This window comes from Rissa tridactyla, chromosome 1 (assembly GCF_028500815.1).
Source record: "Rissa tridactyla isolate bRisTri1 chromosome 1, bRisTri1.patW.cur.20221130, whole genome shotgun sequence".
NCBI lineage: Eukaryota > Metazoa > Chordata > Aves > Charadriiformes > Laridae > Rissa > Rissa tridactyla.
In genome coordinates this window covers 61,274,364-61,292,253 of record NC_071466.1, presented here as the reverse complement: position 1 = coordinate 61,292,253, position 17,890 = coordinate 61,274,364, and the positions used below count along the sequence as shown (strand labels likewise).

At 43.6% G+C, this 17,890-nt stretch overlaps 1 protein-coding gene across 1 annotated transcript in view; it reads right to left on the bottom strand.

The window, feature by feature from the left end:
- Positions 1-609: 609 nt before the first annotated feature.
- Positions 610-17,890, bottom strand: part of CLYBL (citramalyl-CoA lyase) — a 178,768-nt gene continuing 161,487 nt past the window's right edge. The window contains exons 7-8 of the mRNA XM_054182875.1: positions 16,288-16,412; positions 610-1,262 (exon numbers count right to left, since the gene is read on the bottom strand). Of these exons, the coding sequence (XP_054038850.1) occupies positions 1,167-1,262; positions 16,288-16,412 (221 nt within the window). The 3' untranslated portion in view covers positions 610-1,166. The remainder of the gene's footprint in view (positions 1,263-16,287; positions 16,413-17,890) is intronic.

Here is a 17,890-nt window from a genome sequence, read left to right as displayed (position 1 = left end):
AAAAAACAACTGTTTTCTATTTACGAATTTAAATAAACAGAACAGCCTTCCCCGCGGTGTTTGCCTAAGTGCAGCAGCATTGCTGCTGTGTAGGTCATGAAAAGGTTGGTGCATAGTTTAAAACTTCCCATTCTGTTAATTTCTTAAAGAACAGTCGTTCATAGTCTGAGCACAAAAGCTCATGATTTAATGAGGAACAGAAACAAAATCTCTGATTGTTGGTGTTTCAAACTTCATTGGAGTCCTCTGGCAACCACAAGTTGATCCTCTGCAGCTTCAATACCCTTTAGCCCTCCATATAAGAGTACATGCTGAATAGAGGACAATGCCTGGTTGTTATGTTTATTTACCCTTACTACAAGCTGGGTTAACCTCTTCAAAACAGCTTTACTAAGCCCGTTAACCACACGGCCCACATGACCTGTAGCCGTATCCCTAATGTGATGTAAATCTGACTCGAGACCATATGCACAAGTTCTGCTGCATTGTGTCTCCGAAAACTACAAGTTTATTGCCGTCCAACCCTTCTCGGGCTGGACGCTTCCAGGAGGAAACGCTCTCAATAGCGACCGCTTTAAAAAAACAGAGAAGAAAGTCAAGAGTCCCGCATTATCAGAGCAATATTTTTAATGGCTGTTGCACATTTACAGAAGGGGGTGGTGGGGGGAAATGCGAAGCCCGCACGGGGTAATGATTTTCATTGCAATTATTTCAACCGGTGCATAATTATTTGAGGCTTTGCCCTTTCTGATGGGAGTTGTGCACCGCAGTGGGAAGAAGCGTAGAAAGAAATAGAAGCGATTGACCCCATTTTCATCTGCTCCTTTAACAGAGCTCACACTTTACGTTTTGGTTTTGCCTTTCTCCTTCAGTGATGTCATAATCCTGCATTCGTAGTAATTATTGTGATGTCACACAGTCGGTGATGTAACTCCGTCGCAGGCTGTGAGTGGTACATGGGCTGTGCAGGAGCGAGCGGTGGTTTGAGTCGGGAATAGTTTTAGTAATTAGCAATTCTGGCAAGCAAACTATGACAGATCTGCAAAACGGAAATGAATTTCTGCTTAAGCTTGACGTCTTTAATTTTTTATTTTTTTCCTCCAAGTATTATAGTCATCTTTTAAAACAGCTACGGGGGCCCCATGGCGAGAGCTTCATTTACCAGCTCATTTTTTCTTGACGGCTGTGGCAAGCGTAACAATGTTCTGTGCCTGCTTCAGTAATGGCATGTCGATCATGCTCCCGTGGAAAGTAAACGCTCCCTGGAAAAGAGAGAATATAAACTTCCTGAGAGGACCTCTGGAAACCGTAGTTGGCTTGTCTTTTCCTTTACAAACACATCCGTTTGGCAAGAAACATCGGCTCCCACAGGAATCCTGCACGAGGAGACAAACTAACCGAGACGGGGCAAATGCATTTAAAGAAATGCAGCGGGTGCCGAGTAAGGGGAGGCAAAAAGAGAGGGAAAAGAGAAGCCCAGTGTGCAGCCTGCCTGTTTCAGCCTCTCTAGCTGGCAGGCATCGAGGGCCAAGGGCAGGGAGGCCGTGTGTGCCAGCCGGGGGTGATGCCTCCCGCATCCAGCATCACCCTCTGGCGCCAGGGCTGTGCCACAGGAGTGGGGCAAAACTGCGGATGGAGGGCAAAGGCAGAAGCATTGTCTTTGTCAAGGGGAGGGGGTGGAGGGGGGTTTTCCTGACTCAGGTGCGGGTGTTGAGGTGGTGCTGCTGCACCTCTCTGTCAGGTCTCCGGTGCTCAAGATAGGCTGGGCCGGCGCTTAGAGCCAGGCACTGGGATGAAGGCTGGAAAAGCAAGTGGCTGGTGCGATAATATTGCCCAAATCGGCTCTGACGCCCAGGTAAAGCCCACCTGAGCATACAGGGAATTTGCCCGAGCGGATGCACAGCTAGCCAGTGTGCCTCAGCCGTGGTGATCCGAGAGCCAGGGCAGGTTTCAGAAGTCACTTTGTATTTTCTAGCGATTTTGCGTTGCTACCATGGTGACAAGTTTAAAATAATTAACTACGAATGACAGTTAATTCTTAAACAGAAGACACTTGTCTTAAACAGGGCTAAACCTGACTTATTCCTGTGGATGCTTTAATCCACACGTGTCGCTCAGGTAGGATTTTGAAGGTAAAACACTGTGCATCAGGACATGCCAAAGTTCAGTAGAAAAAAAAAAAATAATCTTACTTGTAATTCTGACAATACTTTGATGCATTATTGAAAAAAACCCCAAAAAACAAAGATGCAATCCCTTCCCTGAAGAATTCAGAATTGAAGGCCTGGCCCCAGCATTGCGCAGGGTGTCTCTGTGAAGCGCTGAGCGCCCTTTCAACGTCCCGCTGCCACCGATATGGGATCCCAGGGTGGCCCGCGATTTGGCAGTGAGGGAGGCTGACCGGGAACAGGGTAAGAACGGCAGCGGCACACGTGCGGCTGTGCAGGCAGAGCATGGGGAGAAATGCAGAGGGAGAACAAGACGTTTGTTGCTTTCTGGTTTTCATTTAAGGCTTGATAATCGTTAAATAGAGGACTCGAATAAAGCGAAGTGAAAATATAACCCATTTACAACAATGTTTAGGAAATGTGTTGCTCCCGTGACATAGCTAGCTTGACGGAAGCAGTATTAATTAAATACTAAATCACATTCTAGAACAGCTAAGAGAAAAATCTGCCTTAAGCTGCAATCTAATATGAATCAATACTGTTGCATGTAAGAACAGGCTGTATTAAAGCCATTAAAAACCTAATAGTTAAAACTATTATTTTATTCTAAGTAGGATTTCGTACTATAGCCTGCAATATTTTAGGTGTGTTTGGAGAACGATGGTACTGAGGATACCCAGCAGTAGAGGCTTCAAATCTAATTTGTTGTTTACGGAGCAACCAATCAACACTACATTACCCCACCAACATTATTATTATTATTACTATTATTAATAATAATACACGATTTTTTATCTTAGCAACGTGTCAGCCGTTTTCATTTATTTTGTTAAATCTTTACAGAAAATGCAGCCTCCAACCGTTCCATTTAAGAACTGTTGTGAAAATAAATCAGGAACTAAGTAAACATTTTATGACATGGGACTGCTTCAGAATAATTCAGGTCTATGCAGTGATCTAAAACTACAGGTTAGCGCATGATAGATTTTTTCCCACTGTAAAAACCCCCATGTTTTAATTGAGCCTATTTTCCTACGGGCATTCAGTCAAATAATAGCTATTGCTTAAAAGAGAAATTGGCACGTGGGATGACAGTGATAAGTAGAGCTACGTTAAGGTGAGGAATCATCCTTCCTAGCTTTGTGAAATGGCTGACTTTGGAGCACAGTTATCCTAAGTACCTGCAATAGTTGTCAGAAAGAGACGGGCACCTGGCAATGGCAACTGGGATCTCTGATGGACCAAATCACGATCGGGAGGGTCTTATCCCTTCCACTGACTGTGCCAAGGATGCTCTGAAATCAGGTACCTCTGCAGGTGCCTAAGTTGGAGCACGATCAATCTGGGTCAGGACGTCTCTTTTAGAAAGCAGGAGTTAATTAAACAGCATGCCTGTCCTCTCTTCATTAAAATAACATGTTTAGAAAGGAAATCAGGATAATAGTATGTGTGTGCGGACACACGAACACTGAACCACTTGAGATCTGCCGTACGTTCTCTTCTTGACAGCGTGCAGCTGTAGTTTGGGTTGCTAGGAATTTGAATTCTTGAAGGAAAAAAATGCCTTTTTTTTTTCCCTACCAGCAAAGAGTAACACGAAGAAGTTGGCTTCTCTGCCTGTTCACTCTGAGGCTTATTTTCTTCCTGCTAATTTGCAGCGTTGAGCTGAAGTCCAGAAAAAGAAACTGATTTTAATGCCATTGAATATACTCTATTCACTGCCTCTCTTTCCAACCCCAGGTTTCAACAGATAGGAAATACCAGTAATTATAGCTTTGTCCCCATGTTCTCTTTTCCAGTTCTGCTAGACGAAATTTGCCTTTAGCATTCTTTTGATTTTCTCTAGCATTAATATAAAGAAAACAAGATTTTCTATAAACACCATTTGCTTTGATAGCGTTAATCTGGCATTAATTTAGTCATAGATCTAAATTTTCTTTTTGGCTACTTTTCTCAATAATCTCACACTTCCAGCCTGTACTTAGACTTCCAGTAGCTCAACGGTTGGACCAGAGGTCTGTTCTTAAGGAACCTTGCAGGGTGAATGGGAGCAACAGCGGGTGCATGGTGTGAGGCTGGGGTTTGCATCCATCGCCTTCGGTGGCTGTGGTTCTCGCTCGCCATGTAACCGTATAAATCATTCAGTGGGAGCCTTTTCGGAAACCTGCAAAGGGACCCAGCCACCAGGCGAGTCAAACCTGCCAGACCTGCCCTGGGAAGAGACAGGCCCCCACCCAGGTAAAGGCTGATGGAGGAGCTGGGAGAAGGAGCAGCAGCAGGACTAACTCAGGTGGGATAAGAAGTGGGGAAATGGAGGACAACTGCGGCACCCACAGGACAGCAGGCTGGGAGCGCAGCCCTTCTAAGGAGCGGGTGGCTCTGTGGGCCATAGACATTGTCCTCGTTTTAAGCGACGCAGCACACATTCTGCTGTTCTTATCCATGCCATCCTTCATGCAGCAACACAATGCAGGCGCCAAGGGCAACGACCTGTCAGAAATAGGGTCGGATGGGGCTTTGAGCAGCCTGGTCTAGTGGGAGGTCTCTCTGCCCATGGCAGGGGGTCGGAACTAGATGACCTTTAAGGTCCCTACCAACCCAAACCATTCTATGATTCTATGACTGGCACTCACCAGCTTGTAGGGTATGGGAGCTATAAGGGCGCTTTGGCTGGCCTACGCTGTACAGCTGTGAAGGCAACACAACACAGCGGAGGGGTTTGTATCTGCACAGCCTTTGGCTTCCCTCAGCCTGATCACTGTATGCCTCTGTCGGGGCAGACTACTGGGGAGAAAGCAAGGGAGAAAGCAAGGAAGAAAGGTGAACAGGCAACATTTCCCATTTGGGTCATCACGCAGACTAGCTAAGAGTCCTTCCCAGTTGACTGACAAGCGAGGAAAGGCTTTCCTTCTGGATAATTCTGTGAGAGCAGAGCAAGAAGAAGGTGGCAGACCCATCTAACTCCTCTTCTCTCTGCCTGGTTACTGCAGCCGCCCACAGAGCCCACCAATTCGTCACTTCCCCATCTCCGTCTCTTGTATCAGACCTCCTTCTCCAGGCTGAACGATGCAGGACCCAGTACTGTGCAATTTGCTGCATCCCCCAGGAACCACATAGTGTTTGAATGCAATAAATTCACAATGACATTTAATGCTCTGTTAAAACAGTAGTAACATTTTAAAAAAACGTAACAGCTATTTATGCACGATGCAGGCCATGCTGAGTAAGGTCTTAACAGCTCTACTTTGAGTTTCAATATGTCCTAAAGTGCTTTGAGAACGGAACAGAGAAGGCTTTTGGCAAATACAGAAAACAGCTGGAAGGGAATTAAAATTATAGAAAGCTGCTATTTTTTTTTTCCAGAAGGGAACAGCAAAAAATGATAGTCTTGGAAAAAAGAGAATTGAGCATGGTCAGCCCCAAGTGATACAAAGATCCAGCCTACAGACAAGAGAAGTGAATTGACAAAGAACATTCATTTTCACAGGTCAGGAGCTGACGATACAAGCTCATGAAAAAGGGGGCAAATCACGTTGTGCAGGAGAAATAACTAATGCAATAAGTTTCCAGGTGGCTGTGGAGAGACCGATGAGACGCAGAACCAAACTCTGTAAGACATCAGTTTGGCAGAGCTTATGCTTGTACCTTATGAAACTCTTTTTGGATAAATGTAGCCCCTACCAAACCAAACTCACATCTAAAAAAGTTAAACATATAATTAAGGGCTCTTCTTTGACAACTTAGAAGAAAACTCTGTCCATGTGTTGCCATGGGTCTTGGACATGACCCTTGTCATGTCTATGTGTCTTCCTAAAAGATTTCCTTTACCTATAAGAAATTACATGTATCAAGTTGCAGAAAGAGTCTCAGGGTTGGTCTGTTATTTGCCACGTCTGAAAGATGGACGCGTTAATGCAGTGGTTCCTGGAACATGAAGACCTCCTATTTTTGTGTGTGTCTATGCGTGGCAGCATCCAGGAACACTTGCTCTGTGAAACTTTTGGGAGTAGTTAAGATCTTGGTAAATCTATACGACCATCTCATAAACAGAGTACAATTTCTTTTATGGCAAGAAACATTTACTTTTCTAGAAGTTAAATGGATGGGATTCAGAACGCCATGTCATCTGGGGACTGTTATGTTCTGGTGGAACCAGGAAAGTGTTTATCATGGGTGGTAGAATCGTGTTGTCTTTGATTACAACAGGGGATGGACAGGATCACAAGCGAAGTACCCTTCATATTTTCCCAGAAGATCAGGGAATGTAAAGTTTTATACTTCTTCTTCTGTCCTGAAACCTTTTTGTATAATATACAATGTTACATGGGGTTTTACTCCCACCATCTTTTGTTTCCTTATGTACCGCTGGGTTAACAAGAGAAACAAGCTGGCTAAAACTATCATGATACAGAACATTTAAGGCACCTCATAGTTATGCGACACGATTCTCTCTGAGCTGTGGATTAAAGTACACGAGTTAATTAAAGTCAAATAATAATTGTTCTGGGACATGTGGGACAGAGAGTTAGTCCCCTTTGGTTGACAAGATGGAAGAATTAGATGTATTCCTGCACCTGGGAATGCTTGTAGCTTTTTCCTCAGCATTTGCTCTGTCTGTGGTTATCTGTGCCTCTACCCATGCCCATCCTGATGACTGCAATGAACTCACTACGAGGGTTAGTGCAGACCCTCGGTTCTTAGACCACCAGAATCTATTAATCACCCGCATTGTTACTGAATGTGAGGACTGGCTTTCCTAAGGTGTAGCAAATATATAACTTTCAAAGTGCCAAGTAAGTCCTATGAGTTCCAAAAAGTCTACCCATAAGTTCCAAAAAAGCTTCTTGTTTGATGGCAGACGGGACTCCAAACATGAGCACTGGTTGTGAGAACTCTGCGCTCCATTTTGGGAACCACTCCTGCTGTTATTAATTACCTCGATCACTGGCAAGCCTTTGCTAATAAACCTTTGACTTGATGCCCTGTCCTACCAGATTTCATCATACATGTAGCCAGCAACTTCACTCCCACGTGACAGTGGCCAGGACTTTCTCAAAAGATATTTATAAAGATTACATTAAGCCTGTAGAGCCAATAGTGCTGTGTTCATTTGTTGTGTGTGTCAACGTATGGGCTGTCCTGGGCCACTCTGTAAAGACAACCAACTTTTTTTCAAAAGCAGTTTACTTTGGGAATCTGGTCAGGCGATTTAGATGGCAGGCTTGGATGTGCTAGGGGATCCTGGTAAGTAGGTAAGGCTTTAGCACAGTGAGGTCCCGGTCCAATGGAAGAAAAAGAAAAGCAAGCCAAGGTCATGTTCCATGAAGTTGCAATAGGGACAAAAAGCACTTACTGCTGAATTTTGAATTAAGCATAGGTCTAAGATATATCTAATGCTTATGGAATTGCCAGAAAAATCTCTGCCGCTAGTTAGGTGGCTGTTGCTCAGAAGACAAACAAACTCACGAGTGAGAGGAGGTCCTTTGATGGCACTCTGCTGTCACAGGGTTAGAAATACTGCCCTGTTGATGAAGATCTGGTTTTCTTCAATAACTTTTCTCAACAGTTTAGCTAGCAATACTTTCCTTTGCAGACCAAATCCCTGAAATGAGTGTGGCAGTCGGGTTATCTTCTCGCCCTACTTGGCTGCCTTCTGAGGGGACATGCATCTGGGACCTGAGAAACATCAATTCTTCCCATAGTAATTCAGTGGCTTGCCCACCTCTAAATCCCAAAGGTCTTGTTATGACTTTTTGGAGGCCATAAAAATACATGAAATAAACCCACTAAAGTCTACTCGGGTCTGAGAACATTATCTCTACTCCTGCACAATATTAACTGTTATACAGAAATAAGAGTGTTATGTTCTGGAAGAAGGGCAGATTTGCTCTTCTGAGGAGGGAAGGAAGCAGGTGGATGGCAAAGGTTCCCCCTAAAAAGCATGGCATTCAGGAAGATAATTCCCCTGGGATAAAACGAAAACACACATTATTTAAGCGACCCCCTGCAGAGGAAATTTGGAAATCTTTGCTTTGGGGCTTAAAAAGACCGCTTGGATTTGCCTACAGGTAATGAACAAAAGAGAAGAGAGTCCTGTTTGCAGCAAATGGTGTTGGGTCTGTGCCTGGGGGAGGAGTGATTATCCTCACTACAAAGGAATGACTTTCCCTTGAAACAGAAGGTTGAAGCCATATTTTTGGGGAAGTCAAGAGTAGGAAATAAGCTAACAGCTGTGATGGTGCTGAATGCAGGTTTAATTATTTTTTTTCTTCTGCAAGTTGTAGCCAAAGAGCCATCATAAAGAGCTCGGTCATGATTCCACCTTTTAGTGATGAACTTCCAAAGGTTAGTGAGCAGCTAGGAGGTGTTCAGCGATATCTGGGTCAACTGAGCATGTTTTTCAGGCTATAACAAGATAACGTCTTGCTCTCCTCTGCTCAGGCCTGTCCTGCCTCCAGATCAAGTTGACACACAACTCTTGTGCTTCTTTTAGCATCTTTGCAGTAGGTAGGAAATGCCCAAATAACTCATGTGGTCACGCATGACAAACTGAAGACTTTGCACACAGCCAGCTATATGAATATTGCTTTTCGGGTTACATTATTTCTGTATCCCTTCCTTTGAATCCTTTGACGTTCGCCCCTTTTTTGTAGCAACATTATGGAAGGAAAGACACTTACACACAAAATCTTAGGGGAAAATAAATAACCCCTGAAAAGGTTTGTCAAAAATGTCTTTTTGGCAAGAGGAGATGCTCAGGGGGCATCTGATCTGTTGAGGGAAGGGATGGACGGAAAGGGAATTCTGCAAAGTATCAACACCAGCAAGTTAGTTAGTTCAGAGGATAAATCAGTTTGTAATGCCAGAAGCAGGCCTGTTTATATGAGATAGGCTTCTACCTCTAGGAGCAGACGGAAGGACACAAAAGGTCAAGAAAGAAAGAGCAACAACCACATGAAACAGAGATTAATTTTTACCTCAAATAACTGCCTAGCAGCAGTACAAGAACTCTGACAGAAAAAGCCCTTTCTAAAGCTCAACAGGTAGGAAGGACTTTGTGATCCCTCAAGTCCACTGTGGGGCAGGAAAGATGAAGAACAGGCACCTACAAAGTCCTTTATTTCTCTTCCACCTGACATTATTGATCCCAGACCATGGATAAGGGTCTTGCTCTGCTGTATGAGCCAGACAGGCTGTTTTTCCCTCTTACAGGCCCCCAAGCTGCCTGAACCACTGTGGACAACCCTTTAGGCTGGGATGGGCCAGGGGATCCTGCTTGGTCCCACTCCGGAAACTCCTTCAAGCCACCAAAGTCTCTGCCTCTCACTGAGCAAACAACGTGTTTAAGGCTGAGTGAATGAAAGGCAGACATGAGGGCTTTTATTGCTGTATTTACATTTTCTTTCGTTTCCTTCTCATTGTGGTTGTTGCCTTCCTGCGTGCTCCTCTAGAGTAGGAAAGAATAAAATCAAAGAAACAGAAGAAAGCCCTAGAAAACAGGAATATTCTCCACTGGTTTCCATCCTCCGTCCTATAACGTATCAGGAACGCAAGAATCCTAGAGAGCACACTTGCTGCTGCCAAGCAAATCTTTATTTTATAGCACAAAAGCAGCTTCCTGGACAAACATCCTATCCCACCATGCATTTTTTTTCCCCCTAGTGAGCATCATGGTTATTATATGGAAAAGTAACTAATATTAAGACCTCAGTATCCTCAAATGCCTTTAATTAAGTCATTTAGAATTAACTTGAGGCTTATAGTCATGGAAGCAATTTGTTAAATATAGACTAGAAAATTTCATCTGGGAGTAAATGACTACAGGACACACAAAAGGCATTTGATGGCGAAGGGGAAGGTAACTATAAAATACAATGCAGGCGAGAAAAGTAAAAACAGTGAAGCTCATTCTGTCAACAAGAATGGAATCACCATTATTTTTGTGGTCTATATTTTTTTTAATTTCAGATTCATTTTCTAAATAGGATTGAACAGGCATTTTTTACTGCCGTTCACTATTTCAGTTGGCGGAGCTTTTGCAGAGAGCTTCTCCAGGTCCCTGAAAACACCAGCTAGCACAGAGAGGAGTGAAGAGGCAGCAAGACCGCTGCTACTTAAATTAACGGAAACAATATTTTGTCTGTACAGGCTTCTGAATTTCCTCAGTAAGCCTTAAAAATAGCCATCTGGTCAGAACATTACATCTCTGGTTAGATTCTGCTTTGGAAATTGAAACAAGGCTCGCGAGCGCTTGTTAATGCTTTTTAAAGAGGGATTTGGGAGGTGGGTGGTTGCCTCGGTGGGTTGCTCAGTGCAGAGCAGGTTTTGGCACGACAGTGGGCAGGTGTCTGCAGCGATAGGTGTCTCCCCACTCCATGCCCGCAAAAACGCATCGCCTGCATTGGGAGCGCACCAGCATGGCTCTTCCAAAAGCAAAGGCACTCACCCTGTCTCACCGAGACCCTGCACGCACCTCCGTGAGGTGACAAGGACAGAGGAGGAACCCAGAGGGGTGCCATCCTGTGCCCTCCGCAGGGCCAATGTCCCTCAGGACACCAGCCACCTCCTCCAGGAGCTACCTGTGGGTGGAAAGGCTCCAGAGGGGCACAGCGTCCATCCTTCTGCTCCCGGCTCGCGGAGAAACTTCTCCCTGCGGGAAATGTCAAAGCGCCATCCGAGTCCCTCTCCCCCCACGTTTTGGACACAGGTCTTTAATGAGTGGAGGAAAACAGATTAAGAGCCACTGAATGCCTGCTGGGGAGTGGTGGTGGGGAATTGGCAAGAAAATGTTTTGTATGAGTTTCTGCCCTGCTTAGGAGCTTTTGCAGCCCCGTGTAGTAAAATCTGTCTCCTTCTCTCCCCACCTGGCATAACTCCCTCAGGACTGATTGCGCCAGTGTAGGAACCAGTATAGCACAAGCAATTAGCTAATGCAGCCCCTTCTGCTCTATTGTAAAGGTTCGAAATTCGCCCCCAGATGGATCTTTCTAAGAGAAAAGCCTTCAACTGTGACACGAAACACATTTCTAAAATCTTTTTCAAATAATAAAATCGTATAGAGAAACTAAGTACTAACATGAGCTCTCTCGATCTCTATTTATTCATCAATTTTCACATTAAAATTTCACTTGGCCACTTTTTAGAAAGATAAACAACATAACGGTGGCCCATGCTTAAATCCCACCAGTGCTCTCCATCTTTGCATAGAGATGCACCTGAGCCTATACTTTTTAAGGCCGAAGCTCATAAAAGGTGGCAATTTATCACAAATCCCTGAATCCCCCACTCTGCAGGGTGAGGAATATACATTGCCTAATTAACGTAAACGACAGCAAATGCCCTGCATCCCCGGCCCGAGGGCTGGCAGCGCCACAGCCCGGTGTGCATGGAGGTACCCTGTGATGCCAGCGTCACCCTGGGATGGGATCCAGCTTACTTGGTGGCACCTCCAAACTCTGCCTGCACTCTCTCCTGGGTGAGGGGAGCAGGGAGCTGGGCTGGTCCCTCACCCCCAGCTCCATGTAAAGCCCAGAGATATAAGGCCCTATAAAGTGCAATATAATCCCTGGGGGTTGATGTGTTCCCACACTGCTCCATGCCGGAGCAGTGCTCCGGTGCCTCCCTCCCAGGAGGCAGCCCAGAGGAGCCTGCCACCCCCAGGGCACGGTCCTGGTCTCCCAGCATCCGAGGGCTGGATTGGAATGGGATGGATCCCTCGTGGCTGGGGCCATACGTGGAGAGCCCTCGCGGGGGGCACGACACTGCCGGGAGAGGGAGGGGAGTGAGGAGAGACCTCCCCGGGCGGCGGTGGGAGCTGGATCTGGCCCAAGCACGAGGGCGCATCGTCTCCAAGATACAGTGGCTTGGGGTAGCTTTTCCTAAACAAAGAGCATTATAAGGGAGCCACTGCTGGAAATTTCCATTCCTTTGTTGGGTAGATGCTGTGTAAATAAATGCATTCCTAAGATTTTTCATAATCCTGGAAAGGTTTGTAAAAGAAACTGTATAGTTTGTCAAATCGCTGGAGTTCATATATATTATTCCTCAGCCGCTGGGAACATGATATACAATGGCACAGAATATAATGCAAGAAACATATGCTAAAGATCTTCTTAGAAGCACTCTGTGCATTTGTGGCATGTACAGATACTCCTTCTGTTTTGCCCCATGGGATCTAAAATATTCAACCCGTATTACAGCTGGGATTTGTGAATTACTTACCTTAACTCTAAATAATCCTTACCTGACAGGTGACTTCAGCAGCAGCCTTTAGCTATTCTCTGGTTTAATGTGCGGGTGGTTTGAAACCATTTATAAATTAGTACATGAGAGAAATGTGTAAGCAACCTCTTACTGTACTCTTTTCTTTTCTTTCTTATTTAAAAAACAGATGATTTGGGAAGATCCCGTTAAGATAATGATATTGTGCCTGATGTATTCACAAGTCGAATAGCTCAAAACCGCATTTTCAATGCCTTACTTTCTTGTCTTATATAAACACTAACTACATACAGAAGAGATTATATTCCTGTATCCAGTGCTTTGGTAATGTAAACACAGGAGTTACATAGTAAAGACTATTGAACCTTCATTAATCGAAGTCAGGTCTTTTTCTTGAAATAAACTAGTAACTTCTCCCACAAACTCTTGGACTCATTTAATCTGGATTTATAAGATCACTTCCCTGTTTAATGTGGTACAAATACTTAAGCAAGTTGGAAGAGAAACTGTCCTTTAGACTACCAGAACAATGTGTATTACCCTTCTTCTTCATTTTTGAACACACTCTGACATTTATCTTATATAAGGCTTTCCCAACAGCTACGCCTGCTTTCTTTAGGATGAATTTGAATTTCTTAATTTTGAAAATCATATCCCCTAGTAATGCAATTCTACTGGAAAAATATTGCAATGACACAGAACAATACTGTTCTCTTTAAGCACTTTTCATTTTTAGACCTCAAAGTCACAGACAAAAGAGAGCACTTAATAAAGAGTTGTATAAAATGCAAAATGTACTTTTTCAACGTTTGTCTTCTAATTGTCCAGAATGCAACGTTACCATTTATTTCCTAGATATGCTATTTTTCAGTCAGATTAGAAATGTAAAAAAAACCCAACCCCACAACCAAAACAATCCAGAAACCAAACCAAAACAACCCCTCAGACAGGACTATCTCCGTAAGGTAAGTAAGTCCAAATACTTGTGTCTAGCTGGTTAGCTCTCTAATTTCCTTCTGTTCGGACACTGCCCACAGCATCTCCAATTCTGCAGTGCTCATCCGAGATCCTATTTTTTCCTGACCTCAGTACTTACACTCGGGGGCTGCTATGTCAAAGCATTTCAGCCTCCGGGATGAAGTAGCCTGATGCAGCCTTCTCCCAAAGAAAGATTATTACTGCAATTGTAGCTCTCAAACCGGAATAGTTTACCACTGTATTTTAATATAAAATATTGTCGACTGAAGGCATCAAGCTTTAAACCCAATTAATAACAAGCTATGATCCCAGAGGCTGCAGACCAGTAACTTACCTACCACACAAACAGCTGCACAAATTCCTCGCATTTATTTTTTCCAGGCTTTCAACTTTGATTAATAACATGGCAAAACCATGCAAGTCTCAACCATATTAACCACAGCTATATTTTTAGCCTTACTGACATGAACACTTTAATATAATAAAAGGAAAAGGAAAACAGAAGAGGTGTTTCATTAGGACACGAGGATTACTAAAACTGCTGTGTGGAGTATTTGTCAGGAGGTGGTAGGGAAAGAGTTATTACTTACATTTTAGCATGTTGCTAGGACGCGGAGCAAGAGGCTCCCTCAGTGAGATATGCTTGCTTTGGAAAAAAAATTAAGTGATCAGACCGTCCAAGCTCTTCTTACTGCCACATTTATAATATCAAATTGCAAACTCGGCTCCGAAGTTTGCAGCACTACACGGAAAACTATTTCTTTCTGATTTTGTTATGAAGCCCGGCAATACAGCAGTGATACAAGATCCAGAAGTTCCCATATTAACCTGCCTGTCCTTTTTTGTTGGTAGACAGGTACATGCAAAAATATATGAAGCACGCGACCTGGTTGGTTACAAAAATAGCCCAAATCACAAACTCTCAGCAAATCTGTTCTTGCAGCTGATTATAGAAGCTTAGAACTATTTTAAAAGCACTTATTAAAAAAAAAAAAAAATCCCCCAAACCCAAACAACTCTCTCCACCTCCCCCCCCCCCCCAAATGGCTGATATAAGCAAGAAACCAGCATTATGTCAGTAAAGTAACAGCTTCAAAACAAAACCAAATACTAATACTCGCCTAATACAGAATTCTTCAATATTAAACATGTTTGGCTTCGTGATTGTGTGATACTGGGACTAGAGTTAAATTTAGTCCAGTCTCCTCATCGGTTGTTCATATGACAGGGGTATTCCTTAGATGAGTTTCTGACGCTAAATTCAGCTGAATGAATAGTATTATGCACATCATGAACACAAACAATAGTTGGCTGCGTGAGTCGTTCGACTTTTTTCTTTCTGCGTCTACCTGCCTACACATTTGCACCGGCAGTATGTTTATAACGATGCCTTTTGTAAGATGGCCAAGCTTTGTAAATCGGAATAATGGGCAAACCCAGCCATACATTTTCTATTTCTAAATTGTTTGCGTGAAGGCGGCTACGTTTCAAAATCGAGGGAACAGAACAAAGAGAAACAGGCATATGGAATCCTAATAGTGACCCTGAAATAACTGCTCAGGACAGCACCCAAATATCGTAGTCATGGACGTGTTTTGAAACAGCCAGGTACCAGAGAGGGGATGCGATAGCCCAGCAAAGAGAAGGGCCAAGCAATAGCAAATACCTTGTCACACTTCTACCCTGAGATCATTTCTGCTTGGACCTTTTTAGCATCTCTAACGCACAACACCTGCAGTACCAGAAATGCAGGGGAACAGGGAAGGCACAGGGAAGATTTATTTCTACCCACCAGAAAGTGCAGAAATGTACAGAAAACCTTTATACGGCACCAGAGAAAGTGAGACCTTATGCACAGTTTTATATATGAACTCCACTCCCGAAGAGATTTGTCTCCCACTTGACTGCCACACAAGCACAGGCGAACCGTTCCCGCTCAGCTGCGCTCCCCGCTCTGACATGGGGACTTTGCTTTTTAACTAGCCCGGGCTTGGCTGCAACTAAGATAAACATATTTAGCTGCAACTTTTTTTTTTTTTTTTTCTTTCAAAAAGAGGCAAACTGGATTATAGCAAATAACCTTTAAGATAATTAACTGACAATGCCGCAACTAGCATAAAATCTTCCTTCAGGCGACCCCTAATTTAAGTATTACTGGCACAAAGTGGAGACAGATTGTGCATCACCACCGCAATATTTACATAGTAGAAACCCACAGAGCAGGAAACGTGAGACTCAATGATGCACTAAATTAGGAACAATCATATTCTAGTGTTAATTTGCTTTCTCCTCTATCCAAATTTCAGGTCCAGCAATTGGTACAAATGCACATAAAACATTCCCATTTTTAATGATTAAGAGCCACAATCTGCAGGCAGTTCTGCTCAAAAGTAAATTCACTCGCTGCTAGGGATGTTTGCAGCATCAACCCCCCGAAAGTGAAACAGGTTTACCAACGCAGAGATTTTTTAGAAAACCAAGACTTGCTAATCTGTTTATTTCTCTCCGTAAACGATGTCTGCACAAGCAGTCTGAGCCCTCTGCCAGGCTACCTGCCTTTTGATTGCAAATATTTCCCTACGACGGTAGCACCGTGATTCTGTGGCATAATGGAGAAGCGGTTTTAATTCACCGAGGCTGTAGATATATGCAGGTATTCAAAAGGCTAGGTACTCAAAGAATTCTAGTTAAAACAGTGGGGGTAGAAAAAGACAGCCGCTCTATTTGTAAATATATCGGGGAGTGACACATTTATAATAAATATACACTCTATAGTCCATCCAGACACAGCTTTCACGAGCACTACTCTCAGTTACAGCATGCTTCCTAAGATAAATGCAAAGAGCCATCACCAATCTTTCTAAATCTTAAATATTATTCAAATTTGGCTCCCACTATGGCATATTAACAAAATATTTACCTTGCCTAATCGCTGATGTTCTTCAAAAGCAGAAATCAGTTCTTGTGCCCACTTTATTTTTTCAGGGCTCGGAGAGAACTGTTCCTGGACAACAGCAATTTGGTTGGGGTGAATCACCTGCTTACCTACAAAGAAGATTAATAACACCAGAATCATGCATTGACAAACAGATGTTCAAGCAAAATGTTCCAACCACTTGAGGCTCTCATATGCCTCGCAGACTTTCTTGCTCTTTAACTAATTATTTTACTTGGTTTCTTTTATTTTTTAAGCTGTACAACAGGCAGATAGCCTTTTACCAGATTTTTTTTTTAAGAATAAAAATATCTCGAGCTATGCTTGCATTCAATATCGTTTGACATAACCACGATTCTTTCTCCTCCCTCCCCATTTCAATCCATACATCTTCTCTCCGTCCTTTCAGGTGCAATTGTTTGTCCGGGGCAGTCAGTAACACTTAAATATAATGCACTGCTGAATTTAACTATATAAATAACAGCTCCAGCCACATCTAAATAAGTTACATTAAAATGTGTTCAGAAAATGAGATCTGAGGAAGGTGGCAAGAGATTTGTAGGACTGAAAAGTTACCAGTCACATAAGGATCATGCCCTAAATTCTTGGTATTGGCTTAGCATCATAAAATCCTTCATGTTGTTTAAACTGTTGTTGCAATAGTGAGCGGTTGCAGGCAGGTTGCAATATTTATTTAGTCACTGGTATGTTAAACAGCTACCATCCATGCCCTGAAGTTTTATGAAGTGGGTTTTTTTAATCCTTTCTTGTATATGTTAAGAAAATAAAAATAGATGTTGCCTTTTTTTACTAGAGATTTTCAAATGTGAATAGACAGCCACATAATCCATTTTAATCTGTCATTGTGTTTAGCTACTTTAAAACAAATACATATCTAATTTGTTTGACAGTTTTAAAAGTGTAACGTTTGACATTATTAGCTCATTTCTAATGGGAATTTCACAGCCTGGTGCGAGTTCTGCACTTTGGTTTCAAAGTCTTGTAGTAAAGAGAGGCTACCGTAATTCCCAGCTTCCCGCGGAATCAATGACTTCTCCTCTCGGCCAGATCACACAACTAGTTGGAGGGATGAGCCTGATCCTGCAAACCTGCCACCAAGTGAGCAGCCTCCTGCGCACAGAGGATCCCACAGCCCTCCCGTCCCGTCCCATCCCGTCCCGTCCCGTCCCGTCCCGTCCCGTCCCGTCCCGTCCCGCCGCAGGCTGCAGCCCCTCGCGGGAGCCAGATTTTTGCAGGCAAGGAAAAGTCTGAAGCGTCAGGACCTAAGGAGGTTTTTCCCCCCGCACAACGGGGTCCGCTCCCACGTCCTTACTGACGTTAAGCCACCGCACGTCAGAAATCAGCCCCTCGCTCAGAGACTTCTCAAAGTCTCGCGCGTGACCGCAGAGATACACCTATTTTAAATGAAATTGCTGCTGCAAAAAAAAAAACCAAAAACAAAACCACAACAACCCGGGATTATTTTTCTCAGACTGCACTGGGTCTGAGCGATAACCCGGAGTACAAAGAAAATCTGGGGATGCAGCAGCACAATTTGCTTCATTTAATGAGCAAAGAAACGCTAATT